We start from the raw sequence: 21,556 nt of genomic DNA, 5'->3' as shown, positions 1-21,556 counted from the left end.
TTCATACTCGGCCATTCGATTGTCAGTAAATGAGGCCTTTTATTATATCCGTCGTAAATTCGGCTTCGTGCAAAATTGAAAGAACAAGATAGGGAGAGATGGGATGCGAAAAATCCCGTACACTATCCAGGTACAAAAATTTCTCATGATCCTACTTGGAGTCAATTCCAATCCTTCAACGTGACAGGTTGGCGAATTATATTTTTAATTTGTAAATATGCATTTTTACGATGTCGAAAGCAGGCATACTATTTAGTTTGGATTATCCGAATAGCAATAGCTTCTCAATTTTTATTATTAGAAGTAGTAGTTAAGAACTCAAATGTAAAGTTTTGACTTTGAAGTTCAAAGTATTTTAGAGTTTTCACATGTGACATAAGCTTCGGTAAAAACGTTACCGAAAAGATTTACTAAAACATGCTATTCAGGGTTCTCATAGCGGCAAACACTGGTGTTGTAGATCTAAATCATGTGTAAACATTATGCACAAAAGAATTTCATATAAAAATACTGTTTGTCACAAAAATCGCAAAAATATATATTATATTCCACTTTAAATAGAACGATAACTGTATTTTTTAAAAACTCTTTGCAATACAAGGGCGTAATTATAATTTAAGGTAAATTTATCGGTATAAGAATATAAAGACTAGAATATAAGGATATTTGTTTTATTCTGTAGATATTCTAAGATAAATAAAAATTTCAATAACAAGAGTAATCTTCAACCATACATGTAAAATGAATTTTATTTAGGTGTATTTTTTAGTATTTCGACTTATAAAAGTTGCTTTCTTAGAAGAAATTCTGTTCATTATGTAGGCTACTATTAAATTTAATTCCGGAAACTGAAATGTATATCTTAGTTAATTAAAAAGTATAATAACTCAATTGGTTTCGATATAATGGGGCTATAAAAGCGATAAAATTATACAACTCCTACACAAAAAAGTTTAGTGTACATTTTCTCTTGAACAGCACAGAGCATGAAACTTTCTTGACCCTACATAAACAATGTCTATGTATATTTATTATACTTATTAATTAATCAGACAAATTAAGTTAAACATTTTTTTGGTACAAATGGAAATTAAATGATAAAAAAATAATACTATGTAATTTGTACTCTGTGCTGTTCATGAGAAAATGTACACTAAACTTTCAGTTAGGTGAATATTCTAATTTTTTGTGTAAGAGTTGTATAACTACGATGCTTAATAAAAGAAATAGACTATGTACACAATTCCAAATGTAACAGAAAGTAACAAAATAACATAATCAACCTTAACGAACTTAACTCTAATTTATCTATATTCCTACGTCTCGCGTTTATACTCGAGAGAGCGAGAGTGTTTACAAATATTGGAAATTGTACTACCTTAACTGTGAGGCTTAATCTTGACTTCGTATAGGCGTCGAAGCGTTGATATAGCGATAGAAACTCGGGAGGAGAATGAATGCGGGATTTTCTTTATGGCACAAAGTTAAAATGTACCGACATTTTCTCTATGGCAGCTGATTGCCTCCTATGGCATCTCAGACTTTTCGAGAACTGCCTGCGTCTATATGGCAATATCAATTGACCCGTCCATCCCGCTAGATGGCGGGCAGTTTTAATAGTTTATTATATTTAATGTTTAATGTTATTGGATAGAGTTGGCAACACCAAGACGGTGGTGTTGAGTTACTATAAGGCGCGAGAATATAGAGGAGTGCTCTTTCCTCTCGAATTGTTGTACATAGTTAATTTGTTGGTGTTTTGTGTAAATAAAATCAAAAGACAAACTTGGTGAACTTTTTCTTGGTTGGAGGTACGACGGGAATCTGGAGTACGAACAAGACGGTCAGGTGAGACTTACGAAAATTAATTAATCATCACACGGGGCAAGAATCGGCCTGACGCGACATCAATTATGGTGAACTGCCTCCTATGGCATCTCAGGGTCTTCGAGAACTGTCTTCTATGGCACCTACGAAATATGGAAGACTGCCCGAATGGCGGGAAAATCTCTCTTTTTAGTCCCTTCTCTGACCAATACCATCCAAAACACACACGGGATGTGCGACGGGTGAAAAGAGGGTAAACAGACATATGGCCATCCGAATTTGATGATAAGACCGTGTGGGAAAGTAAATTGATTTTCTTTTTCTCCAAAAATGATGCATAAAACTTTCCTTCATATAAACAACTTACAAAAATTTAATGCATTTCTCTGCTAAATTAATTAAACAAATCCCGATTCTCACAACTCTAATAAAAAGTTTTATTGTACTGCAGATGCAGCGACACCGCAGACTATAAAAAAGGAACACAAGATTTTTAAATAAATCACGTTACTTTATTAATAACTTTTTATTAGCATTTAGAATTTTTTTATGAAACTCCTCCTTACCCTCTGAATTAAGCTTTTTCGCATTTTATAATAATTATTAACTACAGTAAAACCTGTCTATAGCGACCACCCACGGTTCCTTCAAAAAGTTGTCTTTTAGACAGGTGGTCGTCCAATACAGGTAGTGCTGTAATACCGTATTTACGGATAGGGCTATATTGGTATTTTATTTTATTCTTATCTGATAACTCGATTTACAGGAGTCGTCGTAAATTTATAAGACAGATTTAATACTAATGTTTTAAAGATTAATACAATAGTCGCATTTTCTCGATTGTAATGCATACTTTCTTTTTTCCAACTTAATTAATTCGACTGGGTTGTTTTCGTTCGCTCCTCATTTACGTGTATTACGTCATCGATATACAAGAGCATTGTATCTCTACATCACTTTGGTTTTGGTATTCGTTAGTGTAATCTTATTTTAACTTTAAAAACACTGTATTTTTAATACTTAATATTTTCTTAAGTACAATGAGACAAATTATTAATTATTAATAAAACGACTTTATTATTTTTTCTCATTATGCGATTTCATTACAATCCGCTATTGTCTCTGCGGAATCGAAAAAGAAAGGTTGCCTGTAAAACTGATTTTTGCATTAATGAGTTTATTGTTTTTTGAATATTTTGCGTGCGAAAATTACTTGGATATTATTTTTCTTAAAATATCGTGGAAATAAAGTAGATTGATACAGAAACTATTTATCGCACATGTACTATATATGAGTTTCAAAATAAATATATAAATAAATAAAAATAAATTTTATCAAACGATGAGATCAGTCGATTAATTGTATCGTGTACAATATTTTACACCCCCAAGGAAAATAGGTCTACGGTAAAATAAATTTCGTTTTTCCACAGTTAAACTTCGCTGCTGATTGCTGCTGTGATAACTTTAAGACGATCTTTTAATGACAGCACTTTTCATTTCTTTCGTTTTTGGACAATTTCGAACAAGCTGAAATGAATTTCCTTTGTTACTAGACTAATTTATTAAAACCTGCAATAATTTCAAGGGTGGGATAAGTGTCCCAGGTGGGTTCGAACGACAGTTTAGACTAATTCATTATATTAGGAGGGAAGGAAACGTTGTTGAACAATAGTTTAGACAAAATATATTAACGGAGGTGGTCGCTTATTACAGTTGTTGTATGTTGTTTCGGACCAAAAATCGATGCCCGCGGTCGCGTTACACAGGTGGTCGTTTAATACAGGTAACTTATATGAAGAGTCTATGGATAAACTATTCGGTGCCAGAAATGTTTGCCCGTTTTGACAGGTGTCCGTCGAATGCAGGTGGTCGCCTAAGCAGTTTTCGCTGTATATAATTCATAATTATTATAAAACGTTTTAATCGATGGCGCCGGATGCAGTTTTACATTAGAAAGGCTATAATCAGAGAGTGGTCATATGGATAGTTGCTAGCAATGTTAGCAACTCGTTGCTGCATTTTTTCAGAGTTTTCGACAAAATGCATTTGTTATGCGTACATTTGCAGATTTTGTGATTTGTAAATTAAATTTCTCTGGATAAAGGTAAAAGCATGAGAAGCAAGAAAATTTTCGCCTTTCAGTTATATAATTTGAATAACATTAAATATTGTATCAATATCTAAATTCGTAACAATTTTTTAATTAGTCAGCTTTTGTAAAATAATTTTTTGAGTTTATATTAAAAAATAGAATATCATCGAATATTTATTATTATTATGCATTTAGAAAACACACTTTATTGCACGACAAACGAATTAAATTAAAAAAACAAATAAGCGTTATTGGGCAGAAATTAAAAAAAAACTGTAGACATAAATTCCCACACCCGTCCGTCCGCCTGTCTTTCCTTACATCTTAAGAAGGGAATTGGATATTTATTAATCAAGAAAAAATGTAGAAAGCAGGGGGAGAGGAGACCCCGATTAACGATATAATGTTCCGATACGAACCGGATATCACATTATTTCAACTCAAATGTTTTCCCCTGAAATGTTTTAGATAGTTGAACGCCACGACTCTATTGTTAGAGGAAAAGTATGATGTACAGTACATGGCAAGTCACTAATAATATGAGGTGGAAAGCATATATTTTAAATTAAATTAATTAAAATCATGATTAAAATTTGCAGCCCGGCACTGTGACAATGTCACAATAAATAATTGTTTAAATACAGTATTTAATAATATATTTATTTAGTAATAACAATTCTTTACACAAATTTTGTAAAAGTTAAACTAAATTTCATAAATCATTGAAATTATTAATAAAGACTATTATATCCCTTACCAAAAATACTATAACATATTCACTATAAGTAAATTTGTTTAAATAATTAATCTTACGAAAATTGATACATTCGAATAATTAAAAATATGATATTACATTAATAGGCACAGATAAAGGGGAAGATATATAGCCCTTTTATTCCAGCATAAAATACTGAAAACCACATAAAGTTTTTGAATGTAAGCATAAAAAAAATTATCGTTGATTTTTTTCTTATTTCTTTTAAAAATGAAGAAAATTTGTCTTTGTTTAATTAATTTTCTTTCCAATTTGTAAGGCTTTCGGAATGAACTGTTGTCCCATATTAATGGCCAATTACTGATCTGCCGTTTTTCTTTCACTTCCTGATATCCATAATGTTTTTGTGTGGAAAATTGGTAAATTCCATTTTTTAAATGTTTGCATTCTTTGATTTTCTTTATCATTGGAAAATTCTCTCTTAGAATTGTCTGACATGAATAGCTTCAAAGCGAGATATGAGAATGGAATTTGAAAAAAAATGTAGCAGAAAACTGATGAAATAACGGAGAGTGCCATCACTAATAGAAATGTCATGCACTAGAAAAAATAAACAAATTTGTATTAAATATATTTTGACTAATAAAGATAATAAATTCGTATATAAACATTGTACAGATACATTTAAAAAACACAAATGCTACAAAATAATAAAATATTTTAAATTTGTTTATAGTAAGCCAATACGTCGTACTATTTATTTATTTATTTATTTAAATAGTATATTTATTTTATATATTTTTATTATTTATAGTATATTAATAAATAAATAGTCTTATTTATTTAAACTGTAATCCAAGACACAATCCGACAAAATGAGCCATATGCATAAAAATAGATGCAAAACCATACCCTTATAAGTATGAAGCGAATGCTTTTGAATGAAGGTTTCTTTTAGTAATAAGTATCACGTATAAATAAAAGTAAACATTTACTTCGAATTATAACCGTATCTTTTAGAATTCGTACATCTATTCAGACGTAGACTCACCAGCAAAAAAAAAACGTGGTTTGTTGTTACTTTCATCCAGATTTGTTTTTATTAATGTAGTTAATCTAACGATAGTTAAATATTATAAACTTCGTTCCTCTCCATAAGTCGCTGATTTCAACGCGTTATTTAGGTTTGAAGACGAAAGTCTTTTGTGGTGGCACATAACTTTTTACTACAGACTAAAGAATCACGGGATTGCACACTAATTTCTTTACGAAAGGTGAAAAAATGTTTAAGATGATTCGGGATGCCAAACAGCCATGAGATAGGAACTCATAGTGCATAAAACTGCGTGACGAACTGTGAGCAATGTTGTGGAGAACGTAATACTTCTGATCGTTAGATGAAAATTATCTACAACAGATCAATTTGTCATGGAAGCAATGGCCAAATTAGTACCGCTTTCCAGCTGCAATTGATATGATTGACTGCACTTGCGTAGGAATAAAACAACGTAGACTTAACGAGTAATGAGTACATTAATCGAAAAGGAAAACCCACATTATACATAAAAGCTACTTGTGATTCCAGATGCCTGTGCACTAGCGTTGACATTCGTTAAATATCTAAACTTAATAAAAGCCAACACGCCTACGACTAATATGAATTCAATACCGCTAAAAAAGAATATAACATAAGGACGAGATTAAAGCAAGTTTAATCTCGTCCTTATGTTATGTAATCCAATAGCTTGATATTTTGTTATGCTCTATGTAATATAGAGCGTAGCAAAATAATGCTGTATCTCTATATCTCGTTAAATATATAATCTCAATAAATACATTAGTACAGATAAGTGGTTTGTCTGAGCCTCCATTTCCCGAATCAATACGACGGCTCCAACACTCGATTTATCCTCTCTACAAGTGTTTAGATGTCGCTACACGGACGTCCACTACCGATTCGAAGCACCCGCGAGTTAGGGGGCGCATTCTAATTACCCTAGCTGGCATTTTAATCACCTAGCTGGTATTTAAATTAAGAAAGACCGAGATCCCACGATCTCGTTGTCTTCCTTAATTTAAATACTAGTAATATATCTCCATCCTTGACAAGTGAGCGGAGATCTTACCGACCCCGATCTCACAATTATATTTTACGAAACTTCAAAAAATATATTAGAAAAAACTTATTACCAAGCTTATTTGTGTAAACCTATGTGGACTTCTAAATTCTCCGAAAAGATAAAGAATAAATGCAGGGTGCAGAAGATAAATCCAGATTGTTAGTCGATCCATTACGACGAAGAAGTCCATGGATAGGAATTTGTTTGCTACACCTACAACATTAATTAATCAAAGTATAGTTATATAAAGAAACAATATTATCAACACTGTTCACGTACCTCCATATCCCGATAAGCATGCTACACATATCCAAGCTGTTACAAATATCCATGCGATCGGAGAAAGAATCTGATGAGCAAGAATTATTGACTCATTCGGATAGGGATCATTTCTGTAATTGTGCAAACCGAACAGGACAAGTCCCATCAAACAAATTGTCGTAATCCAACATGAAACAACAACCACCTGAAATTGAGGTAAATATGAATTTTAAAATCAAATTTCAAATTTTGATTTTCTCAATTCAGTAGTATATATCACAAATAATTTTAGTATTTAATGTAAATTTGTATTTCATGTAAAAATGAATAATGAAGCAATCTCTCTCTTGCTACTTATTGTTATTGTTACTTAAAGTTTATCAATAATTAAGGAGTTTGTTTGCTATTGAGCAGTGCTGCCGTTTCTAGGGTAATTTCAACCTCTCAGGGTTTAGTGTAGTTTTATATTTAGGAAAAATATATAGTAAAACTGCCCTGTGGTCTGATGCTTTTATTGTACACTTGTAAAAGAAATCTATGTTAGATTTGATTCCAGTACCGACATTTTTTCATATCTGCTTTTGCTTGAAGCTGAAAATTCGCAAAATATAAGAGTGAGGTTTAGGAGCCATTGTTTAAAATGTTTAAAAATGTTAAGGTTGATCTACGACAATAAATGGTGTAAACAAACAAGCCCTGCTTAACTTGGGGTCAAAAACTTATACTGTCAGATTCTACTGGTCAGATATATTTAATTTAAAAAATGGTGCTCGAGAGTTTGTTTCAAATCTTGAAAAATTATTAAGTTTGTTGATGAGATTACAAGCATCCAGTACATCTGTTAGTCAGCTAATTTGTATAAGACATCGCACACACATTCCTTGAAAGCTTGAAACGATTTGTAACTTAATACATGCACAGTCCGGTATTAAAAAATATATTGTATTATTTGAACCTTTAAAACAAATTTTAAAATGCAAATATATATGTAAATAAATGAATTTTAAAAACTGACCATTTTCGTATTGAAATATGTCTGAAATCAAGTGAATGGCTTATTTGAGTTTCTATCCTCAGCTAAGTTACACATGTTGAAAGTGAATTAATTAAAATTAAGTTAAATAATTGCATTCATTAGACTTATGGAAATATTTTATGAGTATTTAAAAACAAGGCGAGATATTTCTCGTTTGTCAAATTAAGATTACCAAACTAAAACATGAAATATCTCCAGATCAGATGTAAATTAATTAATTTTTCTGATAAAACCTAAAAATCCTAAGACATTTTAGTTATTAACATTTTTAAAAACAATGAATTAAGAATTGTTCTGATTATGATTTTACGATAATAGTATAGGGATCGGCGTCATAAAATCGTTCTTCTTGTTTTTCTTTTATCCGAGCATGAGCTCGATGGTCGTTTTCTCGGTCGGTCGGTCAGGGTGTTCCACCAGAAGCAGGCAGCAGCACCGCCTTTGAGACATCGTTATATTATTAGAAAAATTATTATTCGCGCAGATCTTAACACAGTAACACCATTATATTAAAAATAACGTTAAGAAATTAGCAGTTATAATATATTCATCGATTATATGCAAGATCTTAATTTTGTTTATTATCTAGCTACTTCACTCATGTAGCACGGATGGTAATGGAAATGATAAAGTATTTGACCTAGAAACACTCAAAACTCCAATTCACTTTAAAATATACTTAAATTATTTTTTTATATAGGTTTTCTTACATTTTACTCTGTACATTAAATATTAATAATCAACTACAAAATAAACACGTATAATTATTGTTCGAGACGTATTACAAATATCTTACACGAAGTTTGAAACAAAAAATCTATTATTAAATCGCAAGTTTTCTTATTCGTACTTATTTATAAAGTACATTAGGCTATATTATTTGACCTAGAAATAAAAATACAGTTGCCGAGTTGCCGGTTGAAATATGCAAATTAAATATACTACTTCAAACTATAATAAACTGAGATATAGTTATTTGAATAATCATCGATAGGCAGAACAAAGCATAATTTCAACTACTGTCTTATAGAAAGAATGGAAGAATTTAAATAATGATTTTTATTTGTAAATGTGAAAGTTATTTACTTTATCATTAGTATTGTATTGACATTATAATATACATGAGCTAATTATTATATCAGAAAGAAAAGCATTTCTTTCTGGCCTTGATTATAACGAGCTTCTAATAAGAAGTAAAGCCAATTTAAAGAACCAAACGAAATCAAAGTCGAAAAATGTGCAATAATGACAAATGCTTCGATTTTCATATTCCTTTTCAAGTTACATTTATTTGCAGATATGTACCGTACATATGTGCAAATAAATCCAAGTTCAAAAATACATAATATATAATCATTTAAATTGCTTTTTATGAAATTTATCGTCTATGTCTTGACACATTTATTTATACGTTGCAACTGCACAAAATCGGCGAAGGTATTTAGCGCAAAAATGGGGATTCCTTCCTTTCCATTTTACATTAAATATCGTCTCAATTCAGAATGTATTTTCTTACTGTTCACTAACTCTTGATCTTTTATATCCTCTCCACCATTATTTTTATCTATAGCTTGTAAGTGTTATTTTGAGAGTACGTGTGCAATAATTGCAATGTACCCAATCCTCATTTTCATTAAAACATGAAAGTTTATTCTCCATGTATAAAAATTTTTCGTGATTCGCCGAAATTCACCCCAAGTAAGCGAAGCAAATTTGCCTTATATTATCTGTTTTCATTCTGTCATTCATTATTTGACCCACGTATACCAATTAACCGACTCTATGATTAACCGGTATGTACTGTATTAATATTAAATCAGTCTTAAAACTAAAAAAATTTTGGAGGTCCAAATGTGCATTCGTTAATATCTCGAAATCAAATTAAATCTCTGCTCTGAAATACTACAAAGTTTATAATTCTGTTTAAAATCACATATATACACAGTAACAAAACAATTTTTCTTACGTAAAACACATCTGTGTAATTATAATTCATCTTATTTAATATATGTTTTGTATAGCACAGAATATATTAATTTAGCTTTCGTAAATACGCTAAGCCATATTTATAACTTACCTTTCGGAATTTCAATTGTTTCTTTTTAACTAATGCGTATCCTATTAATAAGCCCAAGCAGTAAGAACTCAGATGGGTAAAGTAAGGTTTCTGATAAATATGCAGGAATAAATTCTCGAGATTTCTGTAAAGATATTTAAAGTTATAAAGCTACTTTTGTGCAGAGATTATATAAAGTTTAATACAAGGAATAGTCGAATAAATGTAAAAATATAACTAATTTCATAAAGTTATTCTGTATCAGTTATATAATTCAAAATTAAATGAATAAATATTGTGTAAATGATTACTAAAATATTTCTGAATTAATTATCGTTGACTATCAATCGAGAAATCTAACAATCACCTTTCACAACTCGAAAGAGAAAAATTAAAGATCTCGATTAAACAAAGAAAGTTTTTTTGGTAAATTATTTAAACAATAGAAAAGACTAAAGTCGAGGGAAACATGGCTGGGAAGCATGGAGTCGTATTTAGTCGCGAAACTGATCTCTCCTGCGCTTTCCGATCGGTTTCAAATTGTCAACGGGTGACGAGTCAAGACCAATGGAAAGGCAGCTTCAAAGGAAAAACTTATAAAACTGCACGTTTTAAGCACTGGAAGTTCTTGGTTCGTAGTCATGCCATCTTGGATGTGCGTGCTCCCGTGGAATTAGGAAAGAACTTTTCGGACATTGTGGAAACAACTTGTTCTGCTGTGTCACCTAGTGTCATCCAGGTTCATCGGTTCTTCCGACAAAAACCGCCTGAAGTCTTACCATACACTCCGGGGTCTACGATTGTTTCGCCGCCCTTGCCGAACCGTAGGAAAAGAAAACCCGAACATTCGAACTCTATTTAGACTTTATCCTCGCGTTTTGTGCTGTGTTACCATTTCTTTAAAAAACTAATTTAGGAATGATTGTATGTAACGAACGTATTTTAGACATAAAACATACCGAATATTTACTGATAAACCAACGATCATGATGTATTTGGCAATTACTGATTGCCAAACATGGAAAATGATTCCTGCCAGTGTCAAAATGCATAATAAAACGGTTCCAATTGTTGGCCATCTGCAATTAAAGCAAATTGAATTAACATGTAATAAAATAACAATAACAATATTTCCTAAAATGTATTTAAAATATATAATATATCAACTTGTCATTGAATTTAAAAAATTAAAATGATTAAAGAGCTTAATTAAATTAATGTCTAAAAAAAAAACTAAACACATTCGAGGTAATTATGTTCAGACCAATTACAATAAATTTTTATATTTGCAATAAGTTAATGTAGTAAGTAAATGTCATTTATCGAAACAGCACATATCGAAATGCCGTACAGTCTCGTATATAAACAAAAATGAAATAAACCATTCCAAAATCCAAAGAAAACACTTATGCATACATGTGTACACTTACAACTTTCAGTTTTTCGTAGAGTTTCATGTGAAAGCTGAAAAAATAAAATTGTAGTGTTTACAGAAATTATATTAAATATAAAAATACAAATTTTAAACTTTAAGCCTGTATATTTTCAGACATTTCGCTGGTTCGTGGACTGAGAAGATCGGTGTTAAAGTATATTATGTTAATATGACAGTAAGTCTCAAAATGCCTTCGTAGTGGAACATCAGACACTTTAGTGAAAACAAGATAATGTAATTACAACTATTAAAAATTTGTAGTATAGCTTGCTCACATACTTGTGATTGTATCCACTAGTTTCAACACGGAATTAGTTTCTTACGTGTAAATTATTTCAACAATACTACATATTCATACAATTACATATAATACAATAATATTTATTTTCTTTCGTTGACACCGTAAGATACTGAATTCGTAACGTCACGAAAGTAGATTTTCTTTAATGGTAAATGAATGTGTGCTGTTTTATTTTCTTTTTTTCGAAATGAAATTAGAAAATGATAAGAACGTCAAAAAGAATATTGCTTATAATTAAACTAAACACATTTTTCAAAATGAATATATCTAGGCCTATATGCTTTAAAGTAAATACTATACTTGAAAGCACAAATACATTTAATTTAAACAAAAGTGATTTTACAGATTTTAAGAATTACTCTATTCAGTATACAGATATAGATTGATTCAGGACTCTGTAGATATAGATGGAGGACTTTGGATCGTTCGTAACACATGTCATTATCTAAATTGAAAATCGCACAAAAGTTTCCATATTAATTTTTAGTTCTTTTATTACTCTAAAGTAAATGTTGTCCCCTTCAACAATTCTTCGAATTTTCATTAATCCCGTCTTTTATCGAATACGGTTAAATAAATCTGGTAAGCTGGTATTATTCAACACTCATTTACATATAAACGATCTACTTGCGTGTTTCAAACTTACAATATTCTGAATTTTCGTATCCATTACAACTAGACCAATAACACAGTTCTATGTACTAATATACAGTAGTCGTAAGTTTCGTTCATTTGGACAGCATGAGCGACTGAATGGGCAGATGATAGAGCCATTGTACAGCAAAATTCCTTTAAGGCTAAACTTTAAAGAGTCAATAAAGAATCTCCATTCCGCAGGATCCTATGGCAGCTGAAGCTCTTCCAAGAAAAGCGGTATATCGTTGTAAAAAAAAGATTGGCCTCCATTGAAAAAGTTTTATGTTTGCTGATTTCCGTGTTTCTGTAACAGGACAATTCCACTTCTTTCTGCAGAAATTTCCACAGCTGAAGACTTGTTACAAGTAATTGAACCTTTCTTTTTAAAAGATTGGTGAGCTGTGGCAGTTCTATAGATCTCCAGGTTCATTACAAGATGTTCATTACAGCTTGATTGTAGTTTTGCCGATTCGTCTTCATAATCAGATTCCTTTTTAAAAGCTTCCGAAAAATTCAGAGGTGAAACCGTTACTTGAACTAATACATCTTGGTACACAGTTGGACATTGGAGATATTGTATGTTGCTTTTTGATTCTGTTGTAAAGCCTTAGATGTCAATCATAAAAATATCATTTTTCCAATTCTATATCATTTTCAAACAACAGTAACAGAACGTATTTTTAAAAGAGACATTTTCTGCAAAATAGTGGCATTATTAAAAACAATGTAAATAGTAGAAAATTTTGAATTTTATGTTCATATATAACAGGTTAAATTACATTAAAAGTCGCGTTTTTTCACGAGAGGATTGTGATGCACAACGGTGTAAGTTCCGTTATGCTGTTCCAATTAATCCCAATTGGTAATTAAGTGATTAATGTAGTCAATATTGACCACTTTTAAAAACCCTACTAAAAATAATTAATTAACGAGCACTTAATTTTTTTTATAGTTTATAGTTAACTAATTACTCTGAATTTTATTATATGCAATACTTTAAATATTATAGAATTCAATTTATGAGCTGTATGACGGCTTTTATTTTCCGCTACACTTATTACACCATCATTCAGAAACAGAACAACTTTACAAAATCACATTTTATTTACTATAGTAATCATTTCGGACTTCGAGTTTCTTATAGACTGTTGGTGATAAAGGACTCGAACATCACAAAAAGTTGATAAAGGACTTGAAGTCCGAAATGCATACACAGTAAATAAAATCTGATTTTCTAAAGTTGTTCTGTTTCTCAATGAGTCTAGCGAAAAAGAAAAGCCGTCATAGAGCTCATAAATTGAATACAAGACTAGACACGAAGCGTATTACAAAACTCAAATTATAAAATTATTTAACAAATATAATTTAATAAAAAAATCCAACTACAAAATCATTAGTCTTACCTGTCATGAATGTATAATAAAGGAACTGTAATTACAGTTAATTGCATCAACACATTAACGAACCATAAATGGATAAAAAACTGCAATAAAAATGCATTTTTAACTGTATTTCGTAAAACTTAAAATATTGAATAATAATAATATTCAGCAAGTTACATCTAGTGGCACGTTGTATAAATTTTGAATATGAAGAATATATCTCCACCAATATCGTATAGCCTTTTCGGCTTCCTCATTTACGAGGTCCCAATGTGGTCCTTCGCCACAGAGTGGCAAAATTATAAAAATAGCCAATACGCAGATCAATGGAAAACTCAATCTGTAAAATAAAATGCTTGAATATCAAAAACATTTATCAAAAAATTAATTAAATAAACACTCAATATCATAAACGTAAATGAAGATGTAATTAACCTGATGTATCTCTTTATGAGAAAGATGCAGTAGTACAGTATGGATTTCTGTTCATCGTTTCTTCGTAGATAGAATGTTAAAAAACCACTGTATAGAATAATAATTAACAACGTCATTAATTTTTCTATTGTGAAACTTATGTTAAACCGACGTTAAAGACCTACTACAGTAGTAGAAAACATTTACAACATTCATTTAACGTTAAACTTATTCATTTAAATGAAATTAAAACAATTCTAATTAAATTCTTAGTGTTATTATTTCCGCTATATTTGTTATTAATACAATACGTAGTGCAAATAATAAAACATGTGTCAAGTGTAATTGCACATTACTGAATTGTTTTCTTTTTAAACAGGTCAAATACTTATCGTTTTAATTGAATGAAAATTATAGAAATAACACACGAAAAAATAAATCTGGATTTGAAATCGGAACGATAGTTTTCGGATTTAATTAACGACATTTTAACAAGTCGTGCTCGAACGTATCGTCCATCACGGCATATAATTATCGCTACACATTTTTTTAATATTCGAACATGAAAAATTAATGTTTACAAAGCACATTGGACTAAACCCTTCAACACGTTTCATTTAATTTTCTATATAGCTTTGCCGTGTTCAAGCTAGTTAAAATCGGAGTATAGCCAGCTGTGTTCTCCTCTGCTAAATTTAATTCTTTCTTTATTATTTAAATTAAATTGACGAAAACTTTAATCGAGGTGAATCTATTTCTAAGTTGTATCTGTATTATTGAATGTCTAAGATTTTAAAAAATTACCAAAAGAATATTATAGTTTATCGCATAAATAAAGCATTATTTCTTTCTAGACGTTAATTTCGCTTTAAACTAGGCAATGACATCGCTTTCGACGTGACGTCAGGGACAATGTTTATGGTCACATGAATGTTTTCCATCGACGGTAGGGCAAGGATGTATCTTTGTAACATCACCGGTGACATAGCTCTACAGATTCATTGTTTCCTTATCCCAGAGTAGCAAATGTGACAAAGATCATAACACGAATTCGTGTGTTCTTTATGGTTTACAGTGCATGTTCCTTTCTCATACACTTTCAAATGAGCGTCGCCCAAAAAATCCAACTTATTGGATCCGAGAGGTGTCGAACCGATCGTCTATTTTCTATCGAAGGAAATATTTTATATGATGTAGATTAACGTTGAGTCGATGACCGAACGAATTTCATTCGATGTCGCCTTCGAACAGTTTGTTTCGATATTGCCTAGATTGCGGCTGACTTTAAAGTCTTTCGTTTGATTTATCTCGTTTGTTTGTTTACGGAAACGCGAATTTTAGTTTCTGATCTGTATTATCAAATACTTTTTAATAAATAACTACGGATCTCATTGACTTTTCCTTTATACAAGTCGACCCCCCATAACACTGTTGATTGTTCCGCTTTATATGAATTCCATGTTGTACGAGCCACTTAGATTTTACAACTACATGTGCTGGGCTGTGAACGGCTCACATATTTGTAAAATCTAAAGCCTGGACTCCACATTACCGGAATCCGCGACGTAATCGTAAAACTGAAAGCCAAACTGACGAAACTTCCGGTTTTGGAACGTTCTGTTGGACAGAAACAAGACCGAAAGCAGAGTTAAAAATTATTTAACTTTTCCGTTTTCGTCCCGCGCTTCTGTCGTACTGCAACCAATAAAAACGCAAGGATTTGTGACGCGTAGTCACGTGCATTAGTCACGTGTAGTTTGATTGTCGTAATGGCAGAAAGTGTAGCGAAAACGACGAGGAAATAAATAGATTTGGAATTCTTCATCGAACAAGTTAGATAATACAGATGTCTGTACGACAAAAAATGTAAATCATTCAAAGATTATTTACATTTTTTGCAGAGAAATCGTGGCAAAATCCGTAGCGTCGTCCATGTTTGACTCTACGACAATTACAGAACTGATCAACAGATGGCGCATTTCTAGTGGTGTCGAGTTAAAACGAAAACATAACTAAATCGAAAACTCTATATGTTTCAGTTTGTTTCTGAGTTTCTGTTTTCAGGTAATGTGGAGTCCAGGCTTAAGTGACTCGTACGACATGGAAATCATATAAAACGGAATAATCAACAGTGTTATAGTGGGATCGACTGTACTTTAGATCTCACATTTTTTTCGATTTTTTCATTTAATTAACGCAAAATTATCAATCTGAAGAAACCTCTTAAATAGGTCGAAATGCATTACTGGAAATTTTGCGTTGATTGAATAAAAAATCGAAAAGCCGATGAGGATAGTAGTTATTGATGGCAAATTAATTTACAATGCGTAATTTATTCATACCTGTGGATGACGTAATACATTCACTGACGTGCGATACTAATATGCAATTTTTTGCAAAACATGAATAACATTTCTTAACCGTTACTTAAGTTATCGTAACTGTTACTGCTAGCATTAGCAAAACCAACGTATTTGTTTTTAGATGTGTATTACTACAACATACCATCGTATATTGTAAATAAATTATATAAAGTGGACTCTCAGTCATCAGTCCCTCCCATATTCGAACTGATCAAAGTCAACAAAAAATTTCGAAAATATTATACACAACTCCGAATCTTATTTTTCCATACTTCATCGTGTACATTTTTAGAGTAGTTTTCTTTAAGGTTGCTCTAAAGTTCGAATAAGTACACTATGCTAACTAGATAATAATGACGAATTAACATTATGTAGCAGCACAAAGAATCGAGAAGAAAATAAACAAACTTCATCACAATATTTTTATAATGGGCATATACTTATATGTTAGTATCATTTAAAAATTCACACACTAACTTATCCGGNAAATCTATTATAACAGAGTTAATTATATTGAACTTGCTTATTTATTAAGTGCGTAGATAATCTATTAATTAAAAATACATTTAGAAAAGTCTACGGTTTTTACTGGCTTATAGAACAAACGAATACGAATGGACCCTAGACCATCACTGACTAATTGCTCCTAGAAGTCGGCTTTTTACAAAAACACAGCTTCCCGATCATCAAATGCCACAACACGCCCCTGGAAAAAAGTATGATTTGTATGTAAAAATTCATTATTTAAAATCTTGCAGATAGGCCTGTAACACAATAACACATTTCTTGTGAACTGCAAACTGAAATAAATGATACTTAAGCTCCCTTGTGATCAGTATTCAGAAATTATAAATTAAAGTGAAACCTGCTAAAGTGGCTACCGATGTAAGGTGACCACATTGAGCTGGATCCTTGAGTGATCACATTAGCAGGTTTCGCTGTATATACTATTGCATTTATTTACCTAAAATAATTAATTATGAGATATCTATATTGTGTAATGTACATTATAAAAAGAATCTTATACTTACCTCAAAAAGAAGAACGTTTCGATTAATGACATTCCTTGAGATGAAACTTCTACAGTAACATCTTCAGATATATTTCCAATATTAAATAATTTTTCTAAAAATATACATATATATATAAAGAATAAATAATCAATTCAAATATATTACGCTATTTCGAGAGTTTACAAGTGTTTATTTTATTTAAAACCGTAAATTTACTTGATTTTTAACACATGTAGGATGGCAATTCGAATAATATGTATAAAACATAATTCTAGTACCAAATGAAAATAGATCAACATTTACAATATTTTGAAGAAAGTATATTGCATTACATAAGTATAACAAATAAATTAGGTTTGTAAAATACTTTTTATAGACAATCAATTTAAATGCATTGATCACTCAAATATAATTGAATTTAAGAGATAAATTAATAAATTTGATTATATTCATTCAACATTCTCTAAAAGATAGCCGAAAATTATCTAAGAAACTGTTCTATTGTTTTACATCACACAAAACTATATTAATGATGCTTCGTCAATCATATTTTAATAAATAAGTGATGTACTCCTATACCCTCTCACTCGTAGAACTCATCAGTTGTCTGCATTGCCACCTACTCATGTCTGCATTACGTAATTCATAGGCACCCGTTATTTAAAAAAAATGCTACTGATAATTTGGGCAACACGGATAATTAAAATTAAAAATTATTGAATGTAAAATTTTTTATGAAAACAATATTTTAAAATATTAACAAAGTAATTTGTAAAAGACAAACTAAAGCCATGGTATAATGTGGATAGTACATGCCGTCATTATCAATTATAAGCACGAAAGTAATCAGAAAAATGTTTAATATTAAACTACAACTGCAGTACTTCATAAATATTTCCGTTATGAACTTTCTACTGAAAATATACAGTAAGTAGAACCCTATTTTAATTTTTTCGTTAAATCTCTTCGGTTATGAAAAGTATTATCGGCACTGTCGGTTTGCTAGAATAAGATATTACATTTAAATGGTTGACAGAAATAGATGACGTGAATAGATGGAATAGAAATAGATGGAAATATGATACTGATTAGTTACGTAAGATGATTTTCTGTGCTTTTCTTTTATAAATACATACTAATATAAAAGAAAAAATTTGATAATTAATACAAAATGAATTATTCGAAGGTATCCATGAATTCAATACAGTATTACCTCAAATTACGCGAACCCGGAGTTACGCGATTTTCAAATCTCGTCGATTTGTCTTTTGTTTGAGCGCCACGAAACTCTTGATTACTCACTCCCCCCACACTATTGTTCGGCTTACATGTTCGGACGTGTCATGCGGAATCTACACATAGCTACAATTTATTTTGTGTTATTTATTTCTGTCTTTGTTATATTTACGGAAACTTGAGAGATTCTATGTGGTTATTTCTTGCAACCGTGAACGAATCAAAAGACGAAATAAGATTAACGAGAACATTTATTAGCTTACATACATCCGACTTGGATTTTACAAAAATTGCGAAATTATATCCCGACTTACGCGAATTCGTCTTACGCGGTTATCGCTCGGTCCCACCTATCGCGTAAGTTTGGGGTATTACTGTAATTTATTTTCACTTACCTGTTGTTGTAAATACCAATCCCGAATGTACCAGAATATGAATAAACACAACTGGACAGATAAGTAAACATTTGATTCCGCAAAAGAACCTTGTCTTCTTATTGAAGTCGGTACTAAAGAGTTTTTGGGTCGATGTATATATCGAAGTGGCAACAAAACTGTCTAGAAAATCTCCTAAAAGAAATAAAAACACGAACATTTTATAAAACTAATAATAATACTTAGAATTTTAAGATATTATTCATCTGAACTAATACGAATTTATTATTGCAAATAAAATATTTTTAATCTTTTTTTTTCTTTTTGTTTATTAAGCAAGGACTTTTTCGACTTTTAAAACAAACTAAATATAAGTATTGTTTCACATTTTAACTTTTGTGCTTTTAAAAGTATTATTACGGAGGCCAAACTGTGCTTTTCAAGCCGCCTGAGGCTCTTGAAGACCCTTATGGCAATTCTCATATGCATATTAAATTTCGTTTTAGAAACTTCGTTTACTTACGCATGTAAAATGGAAGTATTCGTAAAGTATCAGTAATGTAAGAAGAAATTAGTCGTAAAGAATCAGTAACGTAGAGTAAGAATTTATTCATATGTTTTTAATGGCCCAAGTTCGAAGTATATGGAAAAAATCACACCAATAGAAAATTTTTTTAAAAAATAGAGATACGAATAAATTCGTATTGTATTTGAATGAAGAGAATTATTTACAGAAAAATTGTAAGTTATTAATCGTTATGAATATGGTTTACTTCAACTGAAGAAGGATCTATGAAACCGAAATTTACATTTTAAAGTTTCAGTTTTTCAAATTTAGCCATCTTCATGACTGTGGTATAAGTTTTGATTACCAAGATTGGAGCCAAGATTGGAGCCATACTAGCGGAAACAATCGTTTTTTTAAGTCAGTGTGAAGCAGACCTTCTATTAATTTAATTAAATTAATTAATTTAATTTCACATTTCCAGTAATAGTAGATATCGTTTTTAAGCAACGTCCATTTTGATTAATGTTGTATTTTAAAAATTTCAACGATACTTCATTATTATCTATTTAAGTTATAAAATTTATACCATTTAAAGTTCAAAGAAATATCATGAAATTAATTATTGCAATCACATTTTTAAGACTATTAAATTAGACATTACTTGTGTGTGTACCTTTATTGCAAAAAGTTTTAATTATACGAAATTTAAGTAGAGTTTCGATTATTGTTCCAATAATAACCCATGTGACAAAGAGACTAATGGCAATTCTGAAAATACAAAATGAAATTTTTATTAGTAATATAAACAACTATTTCTATAATAGTCTAATTTATTTGATTAATAAATACCGTCTTTCCTAAATCGAGTGCGAATATTCAAATTTTTTTTTCTTAATTTAAAATAAAAAACTATCTTAAATTATAATGGAATGAGGTATCGCAGCAGCTCAAAGTTTAAAAGCAACGTGTGAACGACAGATGCCTCCTGTAAAAACTTTCTATGAGGAATTAGTCTCCTATTTTTAATTAAACACGTGAAGAAAATTTCAAATTTTCACGCGCCAACTCGTTGCTCATGTATGAATCGATAATTAACTAGCACTGTTCATAGTTATATTTACTCAGAGAAACGAAAAACTGTCTAGTAATTACGCCATTCATAATGATTATATACAGTACAATCGTTGATTTAAAATATTTATTAAATTTCGAAAAATTATGTACTATTCAACTATTGTAGTTCAGAAATATTTCTAATAAGTATTAATGTTTTCAGCTCATAAAACCAATGAAAATGGACTTGCCACGTAGTTTTTTAGTTTCCTTCACGTATCTAACGCCCTGAATTGAGACCAATTTCCCGAAGAATGCTCTCGTAAATTATGAAATTTGTTAAAAACAAACATTAAAACTAAAAATAATTTATTAAAAAATATAGCAATTAAATTTCCAATTTATTTGACATTAAATAAAATTTACAAAAAAGTAGGAAAGAAAAGAAAAAAGTTTATATTTTTAACAAATTTATTAATTTGTTAAAAATATTTTAACAAATTAATAAATTTATGGCAATCCTGAAAATCTGATTTGTCAAAAAAAAACGAACTGGCTATACATAATATTTTCAAAATTACAATATACTGTACAATATTTGAAACCGTCGATCACTATATCCACGCAGGATGATTTTTTGTTGATATAACAGAATTAAAATTTATTCTGGCTATTTGTTTCATCACTTTCATACCTTACGTCTTAAATATCATTTTCTCCTAAAACCAAAG

The 21,556-nt window shown here is 30.4% G+C and overlaps 1 protein-coding gene across 1 annotated transcript in view; it reads right to left on the bottom strand.

Annotated features, from left to right (window-relative positions):
• Positions 1-4,921: 4,921 nt before the first annotated feature.
• LOC111635561 (nose resistant to fluoxetine protein 6-like) overlaps positions 4,922-21,556 on the bottom strand; it is a 44,562-nt gene continuing 27,927 nt past the window's right edge. The window contains exons 8-15 of the mRNA XM_023380559.1: positions 14,300-14,386; positions 14,042-14,204; positions 13,886-13,965; positions 11,070-11,189; positions 10,132-10,255; positions 7,037-7,223; positions 6,828-6,970; positions 4,922-5,237 (exon numbers count right to left, since the gene is read on the bottom strand). Of these exons, the coding sequence (XP_023236327.1) occupies positions 4,995-5,237; positions 6,828-6,970; positions 7,037-7,223; positions 10,132-10,255; positions 11,070-11,189; positions 13,886-13,965; positions 14,042-14,204; positions 14,300-14,386 (1,147 nt within the window). The 3' untranslated portion in view covers positions 4,922-4,994. The remainder of the gene's footprint in view (positions 5,238-6,827; positions 6,971-7,036; positions 7,224-10,131; positions 10,256-11,069; positions 11,190-13,885; positions 13,966-14,041; positions 14,205-14,299; positions 14,387-21,556) is intronic.

Source organism: Centruroides sculpturatus, unplaced genomic scaffold (genome assembly GCF_000671375.1).
Source record: "Centruroides sculpturatus isolate CEXI.00-Female unplaced genomic scaffold, Cexi_2.0 scaffold865, whole genome shotgun sequence".
NCBI lineage: Eukaryota > Metazoa > Arthropoda > Arachnida > Scorpiones > Buthidae > Centruroides > Centruroides sculpturatus.
Note: the sequence above shows the minus strand (reverse complement) of the source record. Positions and strands in the feature narration are given on the sequence as shown.